The 26,630-nt window shown below is 44.9% G+C and overlaps 1 protein-coding gene across 9 annotated transcripts in view; it reads left to right on the forward strand.

Moving 5' to 3' along the window:
- The first annotated feature begins 10,502 nt into the window (after window positions 1-10,502).
- The window catches only part of Ppp2r1b (protein phosphatase 2 scaffold subunit Abeta), a 33,558-nt gene continuing 17,430 nt past the window's right edge, over window positions 10,503-26,630 (forward strand). For all 9 annotated transcript variants that reach the window (XM_013112912.3, XM_040729959.1, XM_040729957.1 and 6 more), the window contains exons 1-10: window positions 10,503-10,660; window positions 11,367-11,457; window positions 11,805-11,905; window positions 15,186-15,418; window positions 16,243-16,390; window positions 20,173-20,328; window positions 20,617-20,731; window positions 21,179-21,249; window positions 21,514-21,648; window positions 23,652-23,825. In XM_013112912.3, coding sequence (XP_012968366.1) covers window positions 10,547-10,660; window positions 11,367-11,457; window positions 11,805-11,905; window positions 15,186-15,418; window positions 16,243-16,390; window positions 20,173-20,328; window positions 20,617-20,731; window positions 21,179-21,249; window positions 21,514-21,648; window positions 23,652-23,825 — 1,338 coding nt within the window. In that variant the 5' untranslated portion in view covers window positions 10,503-10,546. The remainder of the gene's footprint in view (window positions 10,661-11,366; window positions 11,458-11,804; window positions 11,906-15,185; window positions 15,419-16,242; window positions 16,391-20,172; window positions 20,329-20,616; window positions 20,732-21,178; window positions 21,250-21,513; window positions 21,649-23,651; window positions 23,826-26,630) is intronic.

Here is a 26,630-nt window from a genome sequence, read left to right on the forward strand (position 1 = left end):
GATACTTATTAATTTAGTCCTAGGAGGGAATAGGCCACTGTAGTCATTGTTCTGTCCCTGGTAGGACACCACCTTTCTCTGTCTGTCTGCCTCTCCATCTTTAGAACCTCATTTAAGAACCCTCTAGACTTCAGACCCCTGTGGTGACTTCCTTTTTCACCCTTGTTAGGAGCAGACAACCATAAGCAGAAACCTTGCAAGCCTGTGTCTCAAGAATGATTATTGGTACGATGGGGCAAACTCCATACTGTCGTATTCCAGGGCTCAGCAGTTCCCCCAACATTTTTATTGGTAATGAAGAAAGAAAAGTAAAAGACACTTTTTTGTTTTTAACTCACACACAGCTCTTACTTTCAATTTGGCACCAGTTTTTAATTTTTATTTTTTGAGACATGGTTTCATTCTGTAGCCTAGATTGTCCTCTAGGAGCAATCCTCCTGCCTCAACTTGTGATTATAGGCATTAGTTACTGTGCCCAGCATATCTTGGTCTGAATTCTTGGACACAGAGAATACAACAAGTCAAAGTCTTGAGAACTCAGAGGGTGGCTTTTAAGTAAGCCTGTTAGTGTATTGTGTGGAGCTTAGCAGTTCTGAACTCCAGACTTTGGCACAGGAGCACATTCCCGAGGGTTGCTTCTGAAAGGAGCAACAGGGCCCTTTATGAAATATTTACATTTCTCTATTTCCTGGTTTTGGAGGGTCAGACTTGGCATAGATGATCTTTGGAATGAGTCTGGCTTAGACTTTTCTTGTAGGTGTGAGGTGCCATTAGGTCCCTCCTGTCCCCTGTCCATTGTTAGAAGATACCCAGCTTGCCCGGGGGAGGGGGGGGAGCGGGAGGGGGGAGGGGGAGCGGGAGGGGGGAGGGGGAGCGGGGGGGGGGGATCTCTGTGAGTTCAAGGCCAGGCTGGACGGACAGCCTCCAAAACAATACAGAAAAACCCTGTCTCGTAAAACAAAACAAACAAAACAAAACAAAACAAACAAAACAAACAAAAAAAGATGCCCAGCTGCCATCTGCATTTGTGGCCACACATTCAGATTGAATTTTAAGTAGCAAGTGATATTTTAGAGCTGAAAATGTCCCTGGATCTTCCCAGCTGCGGAAATCAGCCTAGACCTGACATTGGCACAAGTCAACACATCTGAGCGATGAAATGAGGAAAGTTGAGATTAGGATGGGAGGGTGTGGAGCTGTACTGTAGTGCAAGGACCAGCTGGACGTTGCCTGTTGGAGCCTGGTGAACTAGAGAGCATGTGTTTGAATGAACAATTTGAGTTTAAGTGAACATTGTACGTAAGTGTGAACTTCTTCTTGAAATTTAAGTGCATCTTGAAGTATCTTTACAACACTTCAAGGTAAGTCATTTCTGGGCTTATTCTGTAATTTCTTACCTGGAGATAAAAAGCATAAACTAGGCAACTTTTTGGAAGCCCAAGTAGATGATTCAAAACCAATTTCCTCAGAGCAGGGTTTTCTGGGGAGATATATCATGGGTTCCAGGCAGCACCTGCTGGAGAAGACTCCTTGATCACCGTTTGCAGAAAGGGCGACTGGCACCTTTGCCCTTTGACCAGTCATTTAAACTCAGCATTCAGCCATATTGCCAAATTAAGAAGGGCAGGGCCTCTTGGTTTCTTTGCCTGCTGTTGTAGAAGCATTGTGCTCAACGCTGCAGAAATCATAACCAATACAGCAGCAGTCCACCAGAGCTGCAGGCTAGGAACATGGGGGAGGTTTTAGAGCTGCCACACTCTGCACAATCCTCCCTCAGGAATAACGAGTTGGCAGCCAGACATGCGCAGAGGCATCATTGGTTTTTAGAATGCTCTAGTGGGTAGCCAGAGTTAAACACCACTGCCCTTGATAAAGACTAGGTAAACTTCACACCAAAGTCTACTACTAACGAAGCAGATGGCATGCTGGTGTCCTTTTTTAAGTGTAACACCTAGTCTCCCCGGCCTTTATTAGGGCCTCTCCCCTCTCCAGGTCCTACACCTGCTCTGTCTCCCATGCCCTCTGGAGTACTTCTTGCTGGAAAAGCAGTTAATATGACACTGATGAACACTAATGAATTCTCACGGCCTCCTGTAGTGTTCTATTTAACACATCTAGATAAAAACGAATACATTTTTTGCCATTTATTAGGTAAGGAAGTTTGAGTGGGCAGACTCAGCCTTCTCCCCAGGGCTTGGCCTTGCCTCATCAGGCAAGGACCCATGTCGTTGCATAGGACAATGGAGTTAAATATGTGCAGGTGTTGAGCCATCTTCTCAAGGCCCACTCTGAAGCCAGTTTTGCACAGTTATTAAGACTCTTAGCTTAGCCTGGTGTAGTGGAGCATGGCTTTAACTCTCAGGAAGCAGAGGCAGGTGGATCTCTTGAGTCCCAGCCAGCCTGGCCTACAGAGTGGGGTCTAGGATAGCCAGGGCTACAGAGAGACCCTGTGTGTCGGTGTGTGTGGGCACACTTAGCTTTTCACTGGTGCCGAGTGTGGCGAAGACCCCACCATTGTTGCCTAGAGGTTTGCAGACAACCTCTTTGCAGCCACTGCTAGATGGCTCAGGCATGAGATCAAAGGTTAATCCGTTTTGAGAGAAGTGACCTGAAGTGTGTTCACTCAACCACCTAGAAGACACCACATACCATTCAGGAGCTCGTGGTGCCTCTTGATTCTTTATAAACAGTATGTCTCTAAGTTTCTCTGGGATCACCTACAGGGTGTTCCCATTTTTCTTTCCAGAGTAATACTTGTGGTGATACACAGGGAAACTGGTGGGTCTCCCAGTGTGACATTTAGAAGAAAATCTTAGAAACCTTCCTGTTCCCGCCTATTTCTATTGTCTTGGGATTTTTCTATACTTTTTTTTTTCTTTTGGTTTTTCGAGACAGGGTTTTTCTGTGGCTTTGGAGGCTGTCCTGGAACTCACTTTGTAGACCAGGCTGGCCTCGAACTCACAGAGATCCGCCTGCCTCTGCCTCCCGAGTGCTGGGATTAAAGGTGTGAGCCACCAACGCCCGGCGGGATTTTTCTATACTTTAATCTTCACATCCTGTAATGGCTGGATGCAGTACAGTACACGTATGTGTGTATGTATGTGTACACATTTGCTTCAGGTTTACCCTGGCTGTAGTGCCATCATGGAGGCTCACTTGGTGTCCAGCAGAGGGCACCATACTCTCACAAAACTCACAGAGTTCCTTTCCAGGAATTTAGTTAGGTTTGATGTTTGCTGTAATCCCAGTATGTGTTGAAATAGCCAAACTGGGTGTTTTGGGATGTGTCCTTGTGTATTTCTACAGCTACAGATGTCTCCTGTGTGGATGACTTGTCCATCACATGATTCCCCGGTTGGTAGGCAATCTTGTAAGCTGATACTTCTCTGTTAATTTCAGTTGTGTTTGTTATGTCCTTGGTTGTATTTGTAGATAATAAAAGACCATGGTCTTGAAGAAGGGGAACAGCTACTCTTAGGGGTAATGACCAGCCACCTACCCATTGTCAAGCTTTCACATATAGCAAATTTTATCCCATGCATATTCCTAACCCTACCACTGCTGCCTGCTGATAGTGACAGCGGCAGTCTGGAGGATCTGTGAATGTCTAGCGCTCCCACTCTCGGATGTAAATGCATCATTTTCAGCACAGTAGCTGGGTAGAAGGTAATGGTGTTTGGCAGGGCGGAGCCTTGGCAGTAAAAGGCCTTAGAGCACCTTCCATTGTGATAACTCCTGATGCCTAGCAAACATTTGCAGAAGGAAGCAGCATTCACATTTTAAATGTGCAGATAATTATGTAGGCAAATGTGGGATTTGAACAAGGTCAGCATGCCAGATGTGACCTAGGGCCCTCTCCTTCCCATGTGCCACCTGACACCATTCTTCTAGCTTAGCCTTTGGTGCATGGAGGCTGTATGGCTTGAGGCTGGTCTTTTGTTTATGATTTAGGGTAGGGTTTTTTTTTGTTTGTTTTTGTTTTGTTTTGGTTTGGTATCCTCTAGATCATCAGATTGGATTTGTGGGAAAAACATATAAATAGCAGCTTATGCTACTGTTTAGGCTGGGTTTGTAGCTTAGTGATAGAGCACTTGTAATCCATGTATATTAACCTCTTTTCTTTTAGATGGGAAAACTGATACTCATAGATTCCCTTCCCTGTCTCCACCTTCCCACCTCCATCCCCATTTGTCCCTCCCCTAGGAATCCAACTCAGGACCTCAGCTGCGCTAGATAATACTTTAGTGCCAGGCTCATCCAAATCCATCATGACACATGTTTGAAGTCTGTGATCCTTCACCGCCCTTGGGATGTTAGGAGGGGAACTTGGACAGACTAGATGAGCAAAGAGACTGAGATCTAGTGAAGGCTGTTACACTTATTCCTCTAAGCTCCTTGATCCCCTTCAGTGACCACAGCCTGGAGTTTACAGGTAGCACGTTCAGTCTTCATTGGAGTTTTCCTAGAACTCTTCAGCTAAACTCAATCTCATAGCCAGATCAGAGAGGGAATAGATTTGGCACAGATCCCTTTTTATGCTTGGTGACTTTTTTCCTAACAGTTCTCTCCTGGGAAGTGAAATGACAGAACATCACCCTCAGGGGAGACACAGGCAAGAAGCCAGGAGAGCAGGAACGTGTGAAAGTAAGCCTTGCTTATGTGAGATCAAATCTCTGGCCAGGGGCAATTGTGCTGGTTGCTGATGTTACTACTGATGCTGACTGGGCCTGGTATAAATTGTGATAAGAAGTTTCTAAAATAAGAGAGGAGAAGGAAAGTTGACTCTACTCTGTGGACATAGCGGAACTGAGCAGAGAATAGCTGGGCACCTATGGATGCCATAGGTAAGACCAGCTTGGGGAGGCTGCAGTGCAGTGATCAAGACACAAATGTTTATACTAGTCTTCATGTTTCAAATTCAAAACGCAGTGGTTCTAGTAACCAAAAAAAGGACACTACTAGAAATATGGGTAAATGGGTGCTATTCATATAGAATCTGGAGTGATATATATCATTGACTGGCTTCAGACTCACAGAAATCCATCTGCCTCTTCCTCCTGAGTGAGCCGCCACACTGATTTGATTTTTCTTGATATGTAGCCTAGATTGGCTGGAATCCTTGATCTTCCTGGATATACCCCTAAGTGCTGGCTCTGTGGGTACATGCTGCCATATTCAGCTCTAAGCGTTCTGTGAATTTAACCTTCTGAAGAGTCACACAAAGAAGCTGGGATATAGATACACAAGTCAAGACTCACAGAGAATAATTTATTTGCCCAGCGTCACACAGCTGGAACTGGTAGAATGGCATTGCAGCCCATAGTGTCCCTGACTCCTGAACATTCTCTCAGCAGTCATGCGTATATTCCAAAGCAGACAGGACTAAACCACTTCTTTGATTTGCTCTTACCAAGAATTCAAGGAATGGTTTGCCCTAGCTGCTGAGGGGTGAGGGAAGAGAGTAGCACTTGTCATGTTTATTGTTATGAGCTTGTGATCTTAGCAAAAGCCTTCTCTCGATGTTGGAGTATTGCCATCCATAGAAGTAGAAGTGGGTGGGGGAGAAATTTGACACAAAGGAAAAAGGAGGAGCAGGGCGGTGGTGGCGCACACCTTTAATCCCAGCACTCGGGAGGCAGAGGCAGGCGGATCTCTGTGAGTTCGAGGTCAGCCTGGTCTACAGAGTGAGTTCCCGGACAGGTTCCAAAGCAGGTACATAGAGAAACCCTGTCTAGAAAAACAAAACAAGAAACTAAAGAAAAAGGAAGGAAAGAGACCAATATGAAATTGAGAGAAAAATATTTGAGTTCCTTAGAATGAGACAGTGTTTGAACAAATATAAATTTAAGATGTCATGACTGACACTGGTAACTGCGACATTGTAATGAATTAAACAAAGACCTGGGAGTCAGTTTACAGTGTCATCCTACTAACTAAAGATGCAGATCTTTTTATCCATAGGTCCAGCATCCATAGATCCAAATGAAAGTTTACTTCTTTCTTTGTCATTATGGCCTAAATACTCAGTTGTTGCAGCATTGGCTTGTTAGGTGAAAGGATCTGGAGATGGCTTCAAACACATGGCTGGGTGCAGGCTGTACACAGGCACCAAATCATTTTGTAGACGTGCCTTGAGCATCGATGGGTTTCAGCACAGCGGTGTGTCCTGCAATCAAACCCTCAGTTCATGACAAGGGATGGCTGTATTGGGATGGGCTCAGTTCATGAACCATTCATCCCTCTCTTGCTGTTGGTGTTAGTGGGGCAGAGGTCCAGGAGTGCTATAACTTACAGGTCTCCCTCTGCCCCAGCCTTTTCTTCCAGTGACTAGATGGGACCCGCCTTTGCCATTGTGCCTGTTTTTAAACCTCTGTGTCTGTGAGGTAGAGGCAAAAAGAGCCCATTGATGATGGCGATGTCATTTAGATTTCCTTAGGATTGGTCCTTTTCTGTGTGACACAGAGAGCTATGATGGCTGTTGACTTCACCAAACTGTGCAGTCATATTCTTGCTGTGTTCTGTGCAGGAACTGGACAACTCTAACCTTGCCTTCTCTCAGTTCCTGCTGAATGAGTAAACTGTTGTGTGGGTGTCAGAGCTCCGTGTTTGTGCAGAGACAGACTTGTTTCAGAGGCTACAGTGAATCCTCAGCCTAGACTCAGCTGTTGCCCCCTGGGCTCCCTGGTCACAAGAAACTAGTGGTGTGTGTGGGAAGTGGAGAGAAGGCTAGAGGCAGCCTTGGAAAGGAGAGGAAGGAATGGAAGTAGTTCACTACCACAGGCTATGTTGGTAGAGCATGGCTGGCTGCCAGGAACCCAGCAACAGAGGGATTATCTTTCTAATCAGGCAAAACCCATAGCCAGTAGGGACAGAATTGCCTATTGATAAGCAGTTAGCATAGTTGTTTGCTTTTCCTGAACAGAAGTGGCCTCCTTGCTGTGCCAGTGCCTGCTGCTTGACCTGGTTAATTGTCTTTCCAGATAAACCATTTTTTGTTTTGTTTTCCAAGACAGGGTTTCTCTGTGTAGCTTTGGGCTCTGTCCTGGAACTTGCTCTGTAGACCAGGCTGACCTGCTTCTGCCGCCCAAGTGCTCAGATTAAAAGTGTGCGCCAACATTGCCTGGTTTAGATAAACTTTTTAATGAGTTTCAAACATCAGTCACACTAGAGTCTCTAGAGAACCCTGTAAGATGTCTGGCTTCACTTTTAGGGACTCTGACTCAGTAAGTCTGAGGTAGAGGCCAAGAATTTGCATTAAAAAGATTTTAAAGTTTTACTTATTTATTTTTTGAGTCAAGGTGTCATTATACAGCCCTTGCTGGCCTGGAACTCACAGAGATCCATTTGCCTCTGCCTCCTGAGTACTGGGATGTATTAAATTAAATTCTTTAAATGTGTGTGTGTGTGTGTGTGTAGGGGCAGTGTGAAGGTGTCTTGCCATATCATTCACTACTACTTATTCCCTTAAGACAGCCAGCATCTCTCACTCAACCTAGACCTAGGTTGGCAGGCAGCAAGCCCTGTGGACCCCAGTCTCTCTCTCTATCACAGCACCAGGGCTACAGAAGTTACAGTTGCATCAAACTTTTTCAAAGGTGATTTGAACTCAGGAGCTCATGGTTTTTTTTGTAGCAAGTTTCCTAACTCACTGAACTGTCTCCCTAGCTAACTTTTCAATTTTCATCCTGTAGATTAAATTCAAATCCATGAGTATATAAAGCACTTATTCTATTGCTAAGCTATACCCACAGGCCCAGGAATCTACATTGATGACAAAACCCTTGGCTGATGGTAGATCATATTCCCTCAAAGCCTGCCTTTGGACTGGGCCCCCTTTTGGAATCAGCTTCCCCCTGCTGTGGCCCATTTTCATCATATTCTTTATTGGAGGGTTTATTAGCATCTCTGCATTTATTAGCTGCTTTGTTCTCATGGCCTCACGGTTACAGGACTAGGAGCCAGGTGGTTAGTTCCATTTTACAGGGATGAGGGGGTGGAGAGTGTGACTGAGGCTTGGGGAGAGGTGGGTCATCCTGAGTCAGAGTAGGGATTGAAGTCTGGCCCGATGACTCTCAAACCAGGCAATTTTCTAAGTTCTAGTTCCCCCGCTTGTGATTTCATATTTAATCATAGTTATTCTGTAGGCCTCCACCTCACTGTGCTTGATTGAGCAGATCACATCTGACTCTGAAGCAGAGCAGCATAATGCCAGTGCACCAGTGTCATTAGCCTATCAAGACGTGGGAATGTCTACTCTGCTCCTCTCGGGGCTTGCTTCTTTTATCATTTCTGAACACACTGTAGATGAGGGAATAGAAACCTTTTGCCCCACGTCTTAGGAACACTTCTGATCCTCTTATTGGTAAAATGCTAAGTCAGAACTTCCTACCTTAGCCCTCTGTCTGTCTTTGCTTTGTACTAGGGATGGAATAGTACCTCCTGCATGCCAGCAAGTGCAGGTAGGTTGTAGCATCTCAGGCTTGAGCTTCCCACGACAGGTTGGATCCTTCAAGGTCTTTCTGTGAACCCTGACTGGCCTAAAACTATCTAAGTATTCCCTGCCTTTGCCTCCTAAGCATTGGATTATGAACATGCACCTGGGTATACTTTTTTCCCCGGGGAAAAAAAGACAGGGTTTCTCTGTATAGCTTTGGAGTCTGTCCTGAAACTATTTGTAGACCAGGCTGGCCTTGAGCTCACAGACATCCACTGTCTCTGCCTCCCAAGTGCTGGGATTAAAGTCATGCCCACTCCTACCCCCAAGCTTAGCTTCTTTAGGCCTCACCATACTCATGCCCACAGTTTCTTCATTTTCTTAGAGCTTTTAGAACCATTGAGACAGTGTAATTGCATGATGTCCTTTGGCTTTCATTTTGTGCATAAAAACATATTTTTCATTTAAAATCTACCTCTGTTAATTCCTTGTGAGTCCAGAACAATAAAAACTGTGCTAAAACTGATGCAAGTATAGGTGCTGAAATCATGTGGCAAGGCTGATTAAAGCAGTCCTTGGGAGCCAGCTAGATAGCTCAGTGAATAAAGGTGTGTGCCACCAAGCCTGACAACCTGAGTTCAGCTACTGGAACCCAGTTGGTAAAAAGAGATAACCCACTCTCCAAATTGTCCTCTGACCATACTTGTTCAGTGGCTTATGTGTATACACACCACACACACATACATTTTGCAATTTAAAAAACAAAGTAGCCACACACACACAAACACACACTTTGTAATTTAAAAAAAGTAGCCAAACACACACACACACACACACACACACACACACACAGTAGCCACCCCAGTAGTCCAGCCTGTGCCTTATGGGAATCTAAAAGTTATCAAAATAAAAATAAAAGGAAAGCCTTCAAGCATACATTCACCGTCCCAATTTGAGAAAACAAAAACCAAAACTGCCAAAGTCTGTTGGTTTTCAAGCTTTGACTACTAAAGACTAACAATCTCCTGTTTCCTGCTAGAGTCCCAAGTTTTAAAAGGGAAAAAAATTACCTCCTAAATTGCATTAATAATTTGACAATTTCATTAAGGCACAAAATAATGTCATTTGAGAACTTGTGATGGTCGTACAGAACTACCAATCTCAGCTGCTTACATATCTGTCTTTTTATGTCTAAAACACAAAAAGGTCATTCAAGTTACTTTGTGCAATTACAAAGGGGAAGTGAAAACTTTCCTTTAAGTTCTGTGAAAAACAACGCCCAGGACCACCTCCACTTGAGGTCATCTAGGAGGACTTCTGGAGGTCTAGGGAGGTCGGTTTCCACCCCACCGAATAACCGGGGAGATTAAAACTGGGCCTAGTTAAGCTTGGTGGTTGTGCTTCTTGCTAAAGAGTAGTGAAAAAAAGGAAGACAATACAACAGAAGGCGCCATTCCAGTACCACACTGAAAAGAAACACAAAAACAAGAGAGCAGCAGGTTTTTAACAGCTTGCGTGGAAAAAATATTGACTGGGGAGTTTGGACAGCACTGTTGATTTTCTCTCGCCGCACTCACATTTGTCTTAAGTAGGAGGAGCCAGACACGATTTCGGCAAACAGGCCAGAGGAAGAGGTGGAGGAGTTGTGTGAAGGCAAATTAGGGCTGAGACCCAGTGGCTCCAGGCCAGCATGAAGTCTGGGGGAGGTGCTAAAGCTTCTTCCTCCAGGCCTAGGGTACCGTCTCTGGCCTGGAGTTCTACTGAGGTTCGGCACTCATCACTCAGGCAGGCCCCTCTCCTTCAGAGCACAGCGAGCAGAGGATGAATCCCTGCCCATGCTTCTTTCGGCTGGGGAAAGGATGCAGGGGTTCTATTGGTATTCTCAGCCCGCCCTTCTTCTGGAGTTCAGACCTCCAGTTCCAGCAATGGGGGTCAGGACGGAGGCTCCGCGCCCAAGCTAAAAACCCAACTTTGCTTCCCCAGAGCCGGCCGATAGGATTTAGCTCCGCCTGCCCGGGCGTGGGGCGTGGCCGGGGCGTGGGGCGTGGCCGGGGCGTGGGGCGTGGCCGGGGCGCGGGGCGTACGGCGGCAACAAGCCAGAGAAGGAAGAACATGGCGGGCGCAGCGGGGCCCGGGGCTGTTCCGGGTGCAGCCGGCGGAGATGGAGATGATTCGCTCTACCCGATCGCGGTTTTAATCGACGAGCTCCGCAATGAGGACGTGCAGGTACTAGGCTGGGGCTGGGGAGTCGAGGAGAGCGCGGAGGCGCACATGGTGGAGAAGCGGGAAGGCCGGCTCAGCCGTGGGGGCGGCCCCGGGGACAGCAGAGCTGTGTTCAGCGCTCGTAGGGGACGGGGTGGCGGAGGCTCCGTGGTGGACCGTCTGGACTCCCAGCAGCTCTACCTCGAGCCTCTGGAGTGGTGGCACCCGGCTGCTCCGGCAGTGGGCGGGGAACTAGTTCCCGCCTCGGGTGGACGAACTCCGGTGGGTTGCTGGTGGGTTGCGGGGCCCCACGGGAGCGAAGGAGCGGCCCGGGCACCAGGGTCCCTTTGAAGTGCTGTGGAGTGTGCCTGTCTCTGCTGGCAAACTGGCCTGGCTAGTTGGGTGGGAAGAGCGCCACAGCTGATTAACCCAGATGAGTGGTTCATCAGTTGTGATGGAACTTTTCTCTGAAAAGGGAGGAGTTGTGTTTAACCGTTTCACCTGCTTCCTTCGGTCCGGAGTTCTCTCTTTTCAGAATCTCTCACTGCCCGCGCGTTTTCATTCATTCATTTCTTTCCCGGCCCTTCAGTGTTCTCCCTAGGACAGCCTCTGCCTAATGACGTGTTAAACGGTCCTTGAGTTATTTTAGGAATAAGATCTAAGTGAAAGACTCATCCTCGTATTGCAACCATCTCTTTACTTTGCTCTTCTCCCCACTTTATTTCTAAAGCTCCGCCTCAACAGTATCAAGAAGTTATCGACTATTGCTCTAGCACTCGGGGTAGAAAGGACTCGAACTGAACTGCTGCCTTTCCTTACAGGTATGTGTCCTTTAAAGAAACACGTTCCATTTTCCATGGGCTTTCAAACTGCTTTATTTTTTTTATTTTATTTTAGCTTGTTACGTAGTGTAGCAATAAGTACTAGAAGGAGCAGGTGCCTTCTGCAACGTGTATAGAAATGTTAGGCCAGGCATACTCAAACATAAGGTGTGTAACCAATGGGAAGGTAGTTGACATGGGATATTAATTTCTTAGTAATTCTGTGAAACATTCACGAAGACTCCTGCTTTAGACAAGGAAGACAATGCTTTCAGGATTGTAGTTGCTGTGTAAGTACGAGCTCAGTGGCACTTGTCTATGGGCTAACCAACTGCTGTTATTTTCAGATACAATTTATGATGAAGATGAGGTGCTGTTAGCTCTTGCCGAGCAGCTGGGAAACTTCACCGGTTTGGTGGGAGGTCCTGACTTTGCCCACTGTCTGCTGGTGAGTACTTACCTGTGGTCTATCCTTCTGGAACTCTGTAGGATTAACCGCGTCTTTATTATCTGGTGATAGACACTACAGCATTTTTTTTATAGATAGTATTTTTTTTATTAATTTATTTTTTACATTCTAATCCCATTCTCCTTCTCTACTCTCCTCCTGCTTTCCCCCTCTTCCCCATCTGCTCCTTGGAGAGGGTAAGGCCTCCCCTAGGAAGTCTACTAAGTCTGTCCCATCATCTAGTTGAGGCAGGACCAAGGAACCTCCCCTGACAGTGGCCTCATATATTGTCCTAGTTACACCATTGTCACCTATATTAAGGGAGTAAAGTTCGGTCTTACGCAGGTTCCCCATTTATCAGACCTGAGTCAGTGATCTGTCACTAGCTTGGGTCAGCTGATTCTGTGGGTTTCCCCATCATGGTCTTGACTCATTTGTTCATATTATTGCTTCTCCCTCACTTCAGTTGTACTATAGGAGCTTGGCCCAGTGGTTAGTTGTGGATTTCTGCATCTGCTACAATGCAGCATTTTTTTATGCAGATCTTTTTATGGGCAGGTGGTAATAATGCTGAATGAATAATGTAGGCACTTTAGCTCAGCTCTTCTTTTTATAAACTGAATATAAGAACTTATTTCTGCCTCTGTAGGCTTGTCAGAGATGGGGAGGGAAGGAACTTGATTTTTTTTGTTTGTTTGTTTGTATTTTTGAGACAAGGTCTTGCTATTGTAGCCTTTCCTGGATTGAAACTATGTAGACCAGGCTGGCTTCAAACTCATAGAGATCCTTCTGCCTCTGCTTCTGTAGTACTGAGATTAAAGGTGCGCTCCACCATGCAGATGAACTAAGCCTTAAAGGGTGACTAGAAACTGGACAAGACAGGAACGTCTGTTTTAGGGCTTTAAATATTGTATATATGATGTCGGCTCCCATGATTCCTAGTATTACTATGAACCATTCTGTAGATCTCCGGACATAGATGGGTAACAGATAAGTGGAGACTTGTAGAAATCAACAGTTATATATGGGCTTTCATTTCCTCCCTCAAAATATGCCTCTTTTGAGTTGAATCACCAGCTACCCAGTTATATAAGCACAACCTAGAAGATAGCTGTTGTTTTTAGTGGTGCTAAATATTGGAGCCAGGACCTTTGCATGCTGGGTAAGTTCTCGTTGAGTGAGCTGCCGCCCAGCACCAGAAGGCATTCTTAAGTCTTCATTCTATCCTCCCTCACGTCTGAGCAATTAGTCCTGTAGACTTTGCATCTATACCAATCAGTCTTAAAAGCACACTCGTGTGCTTAGCGCTTGGTCCCAGCTAGTGGCATTATTCTGGGAGTTTCTGGAAACTTGAGGAGGTGGGGTAGGGTCTGGCTGTGGGAAGTGGGATGTTGTGGGTGGCTTCTGGAGGGTATCCTGCCTCTGTCCTTGGACCCTGCTGCTTTGCAGTGAGGCAGAGATGCTCTTCGGCCACACTTTATGACTGCCATGTTGTTCTGCTGAGGCTCATGGGGCCAGGCAACTATGAAATGAACCCTTGAAACTGAATCAGAATAAGTCCTTTGTTTCCGTTAGCTATTTTGGGTCACAGCAATGAAAAGCTCATAGCATATACACTGTGTTCCTCTTGGTAATTCATTCCACACATTGGTTTTTCTGTTCCTTGTAAACCCAGCTCATACTGCCTGAAGACATTGGCTGTAGGTGTTACCTCTAGAGAGATGCTATTTAGAGCTTCTGTTGCTGACTCCTTGTAAGTCAGACAACTGCATTTTATATGAGAGGCCTTCTCTGACCACCGTTGGAGTAGCCTCTTGATCACCCCCTTGCCTGTTCACCTGTTCTCATCTGATTCCACCATTAGAATGTAGAGTCCTTTAGAGTGAGGCATCTAGTGTGCTCATTCCTTCTGTATCCTCAGTGCTGCAACACAACAGCATCCATTACGGAAAGAATGAGTCTCATAGGCTTACAACTGGAAACTTTCTGGGTTCAAAGCTGCTAATGTATAAAACATGGGAGCGAAGGTAAGCAGGAGTGGTCATCAGGGCCCTGAAATTGGAAGATGGGCAGAATTCGAATGAAGGTACCTCTCACAAGCCAGTGTGGCAGTGGGAGCGAGGCTGTGTCACAGTAGGCAGGGGACAGATGGTGAAAAAAGTGGTGCCTTTCCAGTGGGCCTTTCACACACCCTGGAGGAGAGCACAGAGCTGTCTACATTTTTGAGCCATATTAGGCAGGCACACACCTTCCCTTAAGTTCTGACCTTCAGTCTTGGTCAGTTCTGCTGTGGAGTTTGTTCTAGTCTCTGCAGCTGTACCTTATGCTGAATTACTGGGATCAAATGCAAAGTTCGAAAGGCAGCTAGAGGTTCAGAGACGCAGTCCATCTCCATGTCTACCAGGCCGGGTCACATTCAGTTACTGACAAGGGCCAGACCTTGTACCTCTCCTGTCTTTTATGTCTCTAGCTGCAAGATCTCCCCCATTTTGGCATTTATTATTTGACTGTTCTGTCTGAAACTCCTGTTTGGCTCTTGGAAAGATTCTGAATGTATTTTGAAAACAAACAAAAAAACATGGTGTTACCTGGTAGTGATGATGCACACCTTTAATCCCAGAACTCGGGAGGCAGAGGTAGGCGGATCTCTGTGAGTTTAAGATCAGCCTGGTCTACAGAGTGAGTTCCAGGACAGACTCCAAAGCTACATACGGAAACCCTGTCTCGAAAAACCAAAAAAAGAAAAAAGAAAAAACAAAACCCACCAAAACCTGGTGTTGACTCAGCTTTTTATTGGTTGCGTAAATTGATGCCATTGAGGTCTCATGGACAGGATTGCTTGCACCTCCAAGAATGGCAGGGTGGTACACAAAAGGGTATGGACTCAGTAGCCTGACCACAAATTACCATGCACTTGTGCTGCCCGCAGTTGGCTGTAGTTTTGGACTTGTGCCTGTCTGAATGTGGCTGCATATCATTAAAACTTCAGCTCCTAATAATAGTGATACTGTGTCAAGTCTCTTCCACAGTGTCATTTGTAGACACCATCTGGGGATTGCCATCTGGGACATGCGATCTTGGCTTTTCTACAGAAGTCGTGTCTTCAGGTTGGCCACACCATATGTTATCACTGTGTGAACTGAAAGTAACCATTTGGTATGATGTAGTTAACATTCTGGTTCCATGTACCGTTTCCCTTCAGTCACATAAAAGGTGTCAATCTGTGTCTAACCTGACTTAATAAGTTGTCATCTCTGCTTTCCCTTTTTGATCTCTGCAGCCTCCTTTGGAAAGCTTGGCTACTGTGGAGGAGACTGTCGTTCGAGACAAGGCTGTGGAGTCCCTGAGGCAGATCTCTCAGGAGCACACTCCCGTTGCACTAGAAGCTCATTTTGTACCTCTGGTGAAACGCCTGGCAAGTGGGGATTGGTTCACCTCTCGCACATCTGCCTGTGGTTTGTTCAGCGTTTGCTACCCCAGAGCTTCAAACGCTGTCAAGGCTGAAATTCGACAGTAAGAGGCAGTATTTTCAGTGTTTGGGATTACTGGGGCTCACAGCCAGAGTTTACACAGTGCCCTGTTGCCGTCAGTGCTTCATACTAGGCCAGCAAGATTGGTGACGCTTTTTCTTTCTTTTTTTTATAATTTTATTTCTTTTTATTTTACGTGCATTGATGTTTTGCCTGCATGTATGTCTGTGTAAGGATGTCAGATCTGGGAGCTATAGACAGTTGTCAGCTGTCATGTGGATGCTGGGAATTGAACCTGGGTCCTCTGGAAGAGCACTCAGTGCTTTTCACCTCTGAACCGTCATCTATCCCCTGGTGATGCTTTTTCATGTAGTTGAATATACTGATGGCTGTGGTGTATGTGTGTGTGTGTGTGTGTGTGTGTGTGTGTGTGTGTGTGTGTGTGCGTGTGTGCACGCGTGCATATGCTTCATGTGGCAACCTCTGGTGTTGGTCCTCAGGTACCTTCCTCATTTTCTTTGAGACAAGGTTTCTCATTGGCCTGGAACATCACCACATATGCTAGCTTACCTGGCCTGGGAACTTTCTGGGATCTGCCCATCTCTGTCTCCCATCTTGCCACCTCTGAGGTTATAGGTACTACCACTGCGCTTAGCTATTTGTGTAGGTCCTGGGGACTCTGAATGGGCTCCACTTGGGAGGCAGGTACTTTCCTGATGGAGCTATTTTCCTGGTCCTTTCTTTACATCTGTGAGTAGAAACCTAATCATTGATGTTTGTAAGGGAAAGGCTCTAAATGGCCATGTCTTGGGATTGGGGCATGTTTAACCAAGTATTTGACAGGAAATACCTTATTTCACACTGCAGGCACTTCCGTTCCCTGTGCTCAGATGACACACCAATGGTGCGACGTGCTGCTGCTTCCAAATTGGGTGAATTTGCAAAAGTTTTGGAATTAGAGAGTGTGAAAACTGAAATTGTTCCATTGTTCACGAATCTAGCTTCAGATGAACAGGTAACTCAAGGCTTTAGATTTAGGAGATACAGATACGGTCTTTATTTTTTATTTTTTGTTTTTCGAGACAGGGTTTCTCTGTGGCTTTGGAGGCTGTCCTGGAACTAGCTCTTGTAGACCAGGCTGGCCTCGAACTCACAGAGATCCACCTGCCTCTGCCTCCCAAGTGCTGGGATTAAAGGCGTGCGCCACCAACGCCCGACGATACGGTCTTTAATAATTAAAAAAATACAACATTTATTTGGGGAGTTTTGACTCTAATGTAGGGTCCTTTTGCAAAGTTAATACTCAGTTCTGTCTTGGTGTCCATCCTCCTGTGTTTCTTTCTTAACTAGGCCCCATTTTCTTTACATTAGTAGCTGTTAGGAGGAGGAGTCTGGGATGAATTGGGTTCCATAACTAGGAAGCTCAGGGCTGTATCACGGATGGTGTCTTTTAGATTCATGAGCTGCATTGTGATCTGGAGATGAAGCATTTCCTGGAACCCTGACTTTGTTCACTTCTACACTAGTGTGTGGTATCACTACACACAATAGCAATATTAGATCCAAGGGTCTGGTTTCTTTGGTGTAGAAATGACAAAAATCAGGAACCCCTAATTACTTAACACAGTTGTTTTCAGTATGGAGGGTGGGGATGATTGCAGGGTCATCTGTGGATCTCAGTGTCCATATGAAAAATGGTGTGGTATTTGCCACTGTCTGTACACAACCTCAGAGTACATACTCTAAGTCACCTTCAGACTGCTTGCAATTACCTAATCAACCCAAACTAGGGCTGGAGAGATGCTTGCCCAAGGCTGGGGACCTGTGTGGTCCCCAGAACCCATACAGAGCTGGACATGGCACACATCTGTGATCCCAGAACTCCTGTGGTGAGATGGGAGGCAGAGACAGGAGAATCACCCTGAAATCACGGGCCAGCCAGTCTGAGGTGCACAGTGCAGCAGTAGAGACGAGAGAGCCTGCCTCAGCAAGGCGGAAGGCAAGAACCAAATCCTGAAAGTTGTCCTCTGACCTCCACATATGTGCTGTGGTATAGGTGTACCTACACTCTCTCACAAACACAATAAATAAAAAAGCTAGAGTGTAAATGATCTCTAAATAGTTGTTATACTACTTTCTTTAGGGAATGATGACTGGAAAACAGTTTGTATATACTTAATACAGACAAAGAAAATTACCCAAATATTTTGATCCATGGTTGGCTGGCTCCATTGATGTGGGGCAACCATGGACACAGACTGACTGTATCTACCAGCCTGTTTTAAGTAGCTACATGTATTATGGAATTAGGTTCATAACAGCCCATGGCACAGATACTTAAGGAAATGGAGGCCCAGCTACTTTATGAAGCTTGTTCAAGGCTGTATTTAGCTAATTGTGGTGCAGTTGGGGTTTGAATGTATGTGGGCCTCAGCTACAAGTTTCTAAGTCTTATAATTTGAACATTGGCAACATTTCAGGCATGCAGAAGCCACACATACATGGTGGTTTCCATGTTGGAGCAGGGCAAGTTTAGCATCCTTATTTGGAATTTAGCTGGTTATACTTCTCATGGCATAATTTGATGTTTTCTTTTATCTTCTATATTTTTTGCAAAGTAGTAGACTAGGGGTTAGCAGATTTTCTGGTGAAGGCCCGCCAGGAAATATTTTCAGTTCTGTGGGTCATATATCCCTGTTGTAATTGTTGTGGCTGAAACAGCCACAGAGTGGGCATGAAACTCACCCATTCATAGGTGGGGGCAGGCTATTAGTATTTGTTGCTCCAAAAAATATTGAATGCTTTGTTAGGAAATATGTGTACACTATGCCTTCTGTGATCCACTCATGGCTTACTCATTGACAGAAACATTTACTGAGTGCCTACATAGAGTACTACATATGTGAGGCACAGTTCTAGTGTTAAGGACATACAGGGGTCCTGCTCTCATGGAACTTACATTTTAATGGAGAAAAACAGACATGATAAAAGTCAGGCATAAATGTCATGAAAATGTATGTGTAACATAGTAGAACCCTGACTGTTAGTCAGCAGAAGGCTCTGAAGAGACAGAAAGTGCTGTTTCCGCTCCCTCCAGGAGCATAAGAGCCCTGTAAAGAGAGAACATGAAATAGGAAAACACCGACTGTGGATGAGTCCAGTAAGCAGGAGAGTGGAGAAGGGAGTGGTGGGAGCGTCAGTAGTCCACAGCAGCCTGCGGTTTTGGAGTTGCTCTAGACGCAGTGAGACTCTACCTAGATCTGCGGTAGAGGTGTGATGTGTAGTTTACATTTTTGAAAGGTCATTCTGGCATATGGGTGGAAACAAAGTTGTAGGAGGGATAAAAATAAAAAGAGAAGGTCAATTAACTGATACTGATAAACCAGGCAAGAGATGAGGGTGCATGTGTGCTGTGTTGGATTTGTGTGTGTGTGCTTGTGTCTGCATACACACTCACATGTACTCTGCTGTATTTATGTGTGTGTTTGTTCTATTGTATTACATATGCCGTAGTTTCTTGCTCCATTTCTCCTGTCTACTCATAGGGTTTTATGTCTGATCTTCCCAAGTCTGAAGTCAGAACTCCTGATGTCAAATTGAGCTTTAATTTTGTGTTTTCTCTTACTCAGAAGACATTCTTGCGTCCCATTTGGCATTGAGCAGCTTTATATATGGAAAAACAGGTTGTCTCCTTGCCTTTCCAGTTTTCCTCTGCTGTCTTGCTAGACATGCAGTTTGAGTTTCAGCGTTTCAATTCAACTCTCTTATTTGGCTGCTAACTTTTCACTCTTTCTGTCTTCCTTTGCACACTCTGTCTCATGGTACTGTTATGGTCAACGAGTACTTGGAAATAGCTTTCAAAGTGATCTGCCTTGTCCTTTAAACTGTTCAAATACATTATTAATTACTTATGTAAGTATGTTTTTCAACTTCTTATTATAATAAAGCTTTGAATATAGCATTAAATTAAAAAACAATCTAGATGTTGAGGCCACTCAGATGTCCCAGTGGTTAAGCGTTTGCCTGGTTTCAGTGCTCAGAGCCACGGAAAGATGGGAAATCTGCCTCCAGGAGCTTGTTCCCTGACTTGCACACATCACTCACATGCAATAAGTAAGATTTAGCACGCTCTTTTCATTTTATTTAATAAAAGCCAGGCGGCAGCCACGATAATTTGACAAAGTGCCATTTTTATGTCTTTCTTTAACATGTAAAGGAAGAAGTTATTCAGCCGTTTGAAGACCTAAACACACGCCATCGTATATGGAAGTTGTCTTAGTTAAGGTTTCTGTTGCTGTGATGAAACTCCATAACCAAAAAGCAAGTTGGGGAGGAGAGGGTTTATTCAGCTTACCTTTCCCAATTGTAGTTCATCACTGAAGGAAGCCAGAAGAGGAACTCAAACAGGGAAGGAACTGGAGGCAGGAGCTGGCGCAGAGGCCACAGAGGGGTGCTGCTTACTGACTTGCCCCGCATGGCTTGCTCAACCTTTTTTCTTATAGAACCGAGGACCACTAGCCCAGAGACGGCACCATCTACAGTGGGCTGGGTCCTCCCCATAAATCATTAGTTAAGAAAGCGACCTTCAGGCTTGCCTCAGCTGGATCTTACGGAGGCATTTTCTCAGTTGAGGTTCCCTCAGATGACTCTAGCTTATGTCAAGTTGATACAAATTAGTCAGCACAGTGGTTTTTCTCTCCCTTTTTCTCAAACAATCCCTGTGAGAGCATGGCCTCACTACACTCAGTGGGCCCTGTTTCAGCAGCAAACTGATGGAACGTAATGTTTTTCCTTTAGGATTCTGTGCGCCTGCTAGCCGTGGAAGCTTGTGTCAGTATTGCCCAGTTACTATCCCAGGATGACCTTGAGGCTTTGGTAATGCCTACACTTCGGCAAGCAGCAGAAGATAAATCTTGGCGGGTTCGCTATATGGTAGCTGACAAATTTTCAGAGGTAAAATGCATTGGCATTTCAAGTCTTGAAAACCTTAAAAGCATTTGCCCCACAGATTTTCTATTAGACACAGCTTACAAATTCTTTGAATAGCTTTGAATATAGAATCAAAAATCTTAAAAAAAGAAGACAATTAATCTTTCTCTTTTGGGTTAGTGAAATGGTGGGCAAAGTGCTGCCTTTCAAGCCTGCCGCCCTGTTGTGGTTCTGGTATACATTTGAAGATTGTACTCGTTTGTTTTTGCTGTTTTGTTCGTGTACGTTAAACCTGTATACATTGTTTTTTAGCTCCAGAAAGCGGTGGGCCCTAAAATCACACTCAATGACCTCATCCCCGCCTTCCAGAGCCTCCTTAAGGACTGCGAAGCTGAGGTCCGAGCAGCCGCTGCCCACAAAGTAAAGGGTTAGTCCCCAGCTATAACTCCTTTGACTTTGATGTCATTGATTTGATGTGATTTTGGTGTGGTGTTTTTACTAAAATAGTACTCAAAAATGTATAAATTAGGAAAAAAAATAACCAGCCTGCGTAGCAACATTTCCATCTATGTTGATGTATCTGTCGTGTTAGGGAGTTTGGCACAACTTGAATTTATAAGATGTTGCAGACAGAGATGGTGTCAGCATGCAGCTACTGCTTCATAGTACATATTAAACACCACTGTATCTTGTTTCTTTCCTTTGGATTAGTTTGCCACACAGGACATTTAGACCATGCTATGAGAAGCAGGCTCTTTTTTTTCCATTAGAGTTTGTTTGCTTACACATATGATTTAACTTGGAACTTTTGGGAAGACTGGTTATCTTCCGTTGGCTCCTTGACAACATTGCATTTTCTCTTTATCTGTTTCAGAACTTTGTGAGAACCTGCCTACTGAAGGTAGAGAGACCATAATTATGAATCAAATCCTTCCCTATATAAAGGTGAACGTGACTTCATTTTATTTTGCTTACTCTGCCTATGAAGCTCTTAGCATTTTAACAGGGACGAGGCATAAATGAGTCAAATACATGACATTTGTGACAGTATTTAGAGTTTATTTGTGCATGTCATAATTGTACACTGATAGTGGCTGCTTAGGTTTGTTACAGGGGGTGTCTGGGTCAGCTGCTCTGTGACAAGTGTTGCTGTTGACTTGAGAGGTGGTGTGGAGACTTTTGTTGTCTTTAATTTTTATTCTGTTTTAGGAATTAGTGTCTGATACCAACCAACATGTGAAGTCAGCTCTAGCTTCTGTAATTATGGGATTATCTACAATTTTGGGCAAAGAGAACACCATTGAACATCTTCTGCCTCTTTTTTTAGCTCAGCTAAAGGATGAGGTGAGTTGGGCTATGAATTCTTTTGCTTTGATGTCATTGATTTGATGCGATTTTACTGAAATAGGACCTAAAGTGTATAGATGGGGGGAAAAATAATAATTTAGATATTTGATAGTCCTGTTTGGGTATAGTGTTACAGCTCCCAAGAAATGAGTACAGACAAATGTCATTGGATGTAGTGGCTCTTGCCTTTAATTCCAGCACTCAGGAGGCAGAAGCAAGTGTATCTCTGAGCTTGAGGCTAGCCTGGTCTACAGAGCAGTTTACAGGACAGTCAGAGCTATATTGTGAAACCCTGTCTTAAAAAACCAAAACTGCCAGGCGTTGGTGGCGCACACCTTTAATCCCAGCGCTTGGGAGGCAGAGACAGGCGGATCTCTGTGAGTTTGAGACCAGCCTGGTCTACAAGAGCTAGTGCCAGGACAGCCTCCAAAGCCACAGAGAAACCCTGTCTCGATAAACCAAAAAAAAAAAAAAAAAAAAAAAAAGAAAAACCAAAACTAACTTAACCAACTTAAAAAAAAAAAACAAAAAACTAGGTGCTGGAGAGGTGTCTGGGTAGTTAAGAGCACTTACTATTTCAGCTGACTTGGGTTTGGTTCCTAGCACCCACACGACAGCTCACAACTCTAGTTCCAGAGGATCCTATGCCTTCTTGTGACCTTAGCAGGCACCAGGCACACACATGGTGCACAAACATACATTCAGGCAAAATACTCATACATATAAGTCTTAAAACCACCCTAGAAATACCTGTCTTTTAAATTTTTATATTGTACTCATTGGTTCCCTATTTTTAAAGCTAATATAATTGAGCCTAAACAGTGTCTTTTATTTAAGGTTTAAAATATAGCATCAGATATTAACATTTAGGTGTTGGAATGATGGCAGGTTAAGAGGCCTGCTGCTTGTCAGGGACCAGGGTTCCAATCCTAGCACCCACATTGAGTGGCCCACAACTACCTGTAGCTTCAGCTCTAGAGGATCCCTCTTCTGGCCTTCATGGGTACCCACACACATAGAAAATGTACACATTACACAGACAATACATATACCCAAATGAGAAATTAAAAAATTAGTGCTAGGCATGATCTGAGTGCTTTGTTATGCCATTAAATGTAATCGCCCCAGTAGTTTTAGGTCCTGGGTTACTCCCAGATGTTGATGAGGAAGCGAGGCACAGGGAGATAAGATGATGTCTGATGTCTCCCAGCAGTGGCAGATCTAAGATTTGAGTACATAGAATTTAATTTCAGGGCCTCGATTTTTTACTATCTCATAGACTTTGTGCTTACTTATTAATTAAAAGGCTAAAAAACTTTATTGTGCATGTCTGCATGCATGCATGTACATGCAGAGCTCAGAGGCTATCTCTTTATCCATGTTCACGTGAGTTCTGGGGATTGAATCCAGGCTGCCAGGTCTGTGAGGGAAGTGCTCTTTCCTGATGAGCCATCTTGCCTGCCAATTGGTTATTTATTTATTTATTTTTTTGGTTTTATAAGACATGGTTTCTCTGTATTATTTTGGAGGCTGTCGGTCCAGCCTAGCCTCGGACTCACAGAGATCCGCCTGCCTCTGCCTCCCGAGTGCTGGGATTAAAGGCGTGCGCCATCACCGCCCGGCCAATTGGTTAATTTTTAAAATTGGCGCACAAAGTAATGAAATCTCATAGGCTTTTCCTGACCCTCTGGTTCAGATCAGTTGCATTGTGTCTTGGATTGTCTGTGTATTTAGCATTTAAGGGTTCCCTCTGCCTGTAGTTCTTTTGTTCAGTACTGACTGTCTGAGCCCAGGGCTCCCTGCTAGCTGGCGTACGTTTTACCACTAAGCCCTATCACAGCTCTATGCCCCCCATCCCCACCTCCACCCCACCACCACCACCTTTTAAAGCCTGAGTCAGTACTGAATTTTATTTAGCACTTTTTATTTTGTCATGCCAGGAGGGTACAGGCAAAGGAGTTCATTTTGACATGTGGTCTTTGGGGCTTTTGTGTTTATAGTGTCCTGAAGTTCGTTTGAATATCATCTCCAATTTGGACTGTGTAAATGAAGTGATTGGAATCCGCCAGCTCTCTCAGTCTCTTCTTCCTGCCATAGTGGAACTGGCTGAAGATGCCAAGTGGAGGGTCCGCCTGGCTATCATTGAGTATATGCCACTGCTGGCAGGCCAGCTGGTGAGTTCATGGGCTCTGTGAGCAGTAGGGTCTGTCAGCTTGTGGAGCCGAGCGTGGGGAGTGTGAGGCCAGGCAGTCAGTCTGGTCTGGTTCACTTAGATGCACCGAGGGAAATTCTTGTGGCCTGTAGGATGGGTTTTAATTTTCAGTAGTGCAGTAAGGGCTAACAGAAGGGTGTTCTAGAGACATATTCACCTTGCTGCCCTCCCTCCTCATGATAAAGGGGTAGAATATATTCAAGTAATAGAAATGTTGTCCTGTTTAAAATCTATGTGACTTAAGAACCCATCCGTGGAAGAACATATCGTTTTAGGATGAGTCACTTTAGCTTTTTCTGCGACTCTGTCGGAAGCAAAGTGAACTTAGGAGCATTTTCCTGATGACATAAGTTGAGGATCCACCACACAAAGTGTTTTTGATAAAGTCCTGTTATCACACTGTCTGCTACTCTTTGGATTTCATTTTTCATTTTATTCTAATCATTATGACTGATTTAAAATTTCAAAGCTGGACTTTATAGCCATATGCTTCCCTTTCTTTCTCAGTAGGTAGTCAGTGGGAAGCTTGATAGCCCTCACCCCATGGTAGCCCCTAGAGTCTTAAGGGCTTGAAGGGTTCTTAAATGTGTGGCTGGGGAGGTGGACAAGCGATTGTTCTTAACACAGGAGCTGTGTGGTTTTTCATTTCCAGTGGCTACGGTATGTAGTGCATGTTATTAATTAGACCCTTGGCATTTCTTACTAGTTGGATGAAGGAAGGAGACCTGTGTGATTTTTTTGTTTGTTTTGTTTTTTGGTTTTTCGAGACAGGGTTTCTCTATTGTTTTGGAACACACTCTGTAGACCAGACTGGTCTCAAACTCAGAGATCCGCCTGTCTCTGCCTCCTGAGTGCTGGGATTAAAGGCGTGCGCCACCAACGCCCGGCTGACCTGTGTGGTTTGTAAGAATGCTCATAACATCAGATAACTGCTGATATTACTATACTCTGTTGTCCCTACCCCCAAGGCTTGTCTCTCTTCCTTTCAGCTCACAACATATGTGGTTCATATGTTCTTGACCACTGCATTGTATTGCTAACTTTGGTGTTATGGGCATGAATCTTGTAGATGGCCATGGCATTGCATTTTGTTCCTCAAAGTGAATGCCAAAGATCTATGTGTCAAGTGAAGACATCTTGTCATGCTTCTCCACCATCACTTCCAAATGTTGAGGGTCATTCTCTGTTCTTTAGCCATCTGTCTCACTGTCTAGAGTGGAAAGCAGCAGTGGCTAATAATGGGGTTTGTGGCACTGAAACAGCTGTCTGGAAGGAAGTGGATTATATGTACTATTTCTTTGAGCCTTAACTTCACCAAACCTGGAAAGTCTCCGAGGGCTGCCAGTGATATTCAGGGCAGTGTCCAAGGGCCACCAGTGATACTCAGAGCAGTGTCCAAGGACCTCCAGTGATATTCAGGGCAGTGTCCAAGGACCTCCAGTGATATTCAGGGCAGTGTCCAAGGGCCTCCAGTGATATTCAGGGCAGTGTCTAAGGGCCTCTAGCGATATACAGAGCCGTGGAAATAAGACAGATGGTGTCTTGGCTGGTTTACACCTTTCTGGCTGGGGTGACATGTGTCGTTATGGACAGATGTGTTTTACCATCCTTGATTGACTTATTTTTATGTGCGTGTGTTTTTCTTGCACATGTATATAAAGCGTATGCATACCTGGTACCTGTGGGGGCCAGAAGATGAAATTGGATACTCTAGAATTGCGTTACAGAGAGTTGTGAGCTGCCATGTGGGTGCTAGGAACCAAACTTGGGCCTTCTACAGAGTCTCGAGCGCTTTTAATGGCTGAGCCATCTCTCCCACCTCAGCTTACACATTCTTAATTTTTCTTTATGTGTAAGCTTTTTTAAAAAGTTAGTCAATTTCTAAAATTCTCTTAAGACTATCCAGCCTGGTTGATAGGCCTTGATGAGTAAGTACAAAGTTAAACGGCAGACTATCTGAAGGAGATTAAAGGAAAACCCTCAACCTGGAATAAAGGAGTCTGAGAGCTGATGGTATAGACGATGTGCCGGCCAGTGTAAAGACAGGACCCTTGGTCATGATCTTTATTTAAAACACATTGTCACTGTCAGGAATTTCTTAGACTTGAACCAGAAGAGTCAGCATAATGACTTCAGAAGGAAGGCACCAGGAACGTGTGCCTCATGAAACATCTGTGTGTGCTGTGTATGTCCTGTGGCTAGAGGTCTAGGGCTAGTCCCCAGCCTGTGTGAGGTGACCAGCAGGCTGGAGAGTCAGGGTGGCCACCTGTCACCTTACCCTTTGCCCTGTACACGTGGTGCCTGCTTTTTCTCTCTGCTGCTTTCTGCCATGCCCTAGCAATGCTGTCTTCTGCTGGGGACACCTCGGTGTCACTACCTCATTCTCAAGGACTTGCTATTAACCAAAAAGGAGAGGTGGTTTTTACCAAGCCTCCCAGCAGCCATTTTTCTGAGTAATTCGTTTTCCCATGGCTTCTGGCTTTGCTTGGCAGGCTTTTTGTTTTGCCCTCTCTGCTCTTCTCGGTCTTAAGTGGGGCTCGGTCCTGCCCCCCCCCCCCCAATCAGGGCTCATGCCACTCACTCCTGCTTGGTTTTCTTTCTACCTGGGAAGAGAGTTTCATAGTTTGTAAATTCTATGGCATTATTTTTATGGTTTTTGTGGTTCAGCTTGTGTGGGAGTGTGTCTTTAGCTTTTAGGTAATTATTGTACAATGTAAATAGAGCATCTTGTCCTAACTTTGGAAATGTTTATTAATGGAATCTTCTG

Source organism: Mesocricetus auratus, unplaced genomic scaffold (genome assembly GCF_017639785.1).
Source record: "Mesocricetus auratus isolate SY011 unplaced genomic scaffold, BCM_Maur_2.0 Super-Scaffold_100022, whole genome shotgun sequence".
Lineage (NCBI taxonomy): Eukaryota > Metazoa > Chordata > Mammalia > Rodentia > Cricetidae > Mesocricetus > Mesocricetus auratus.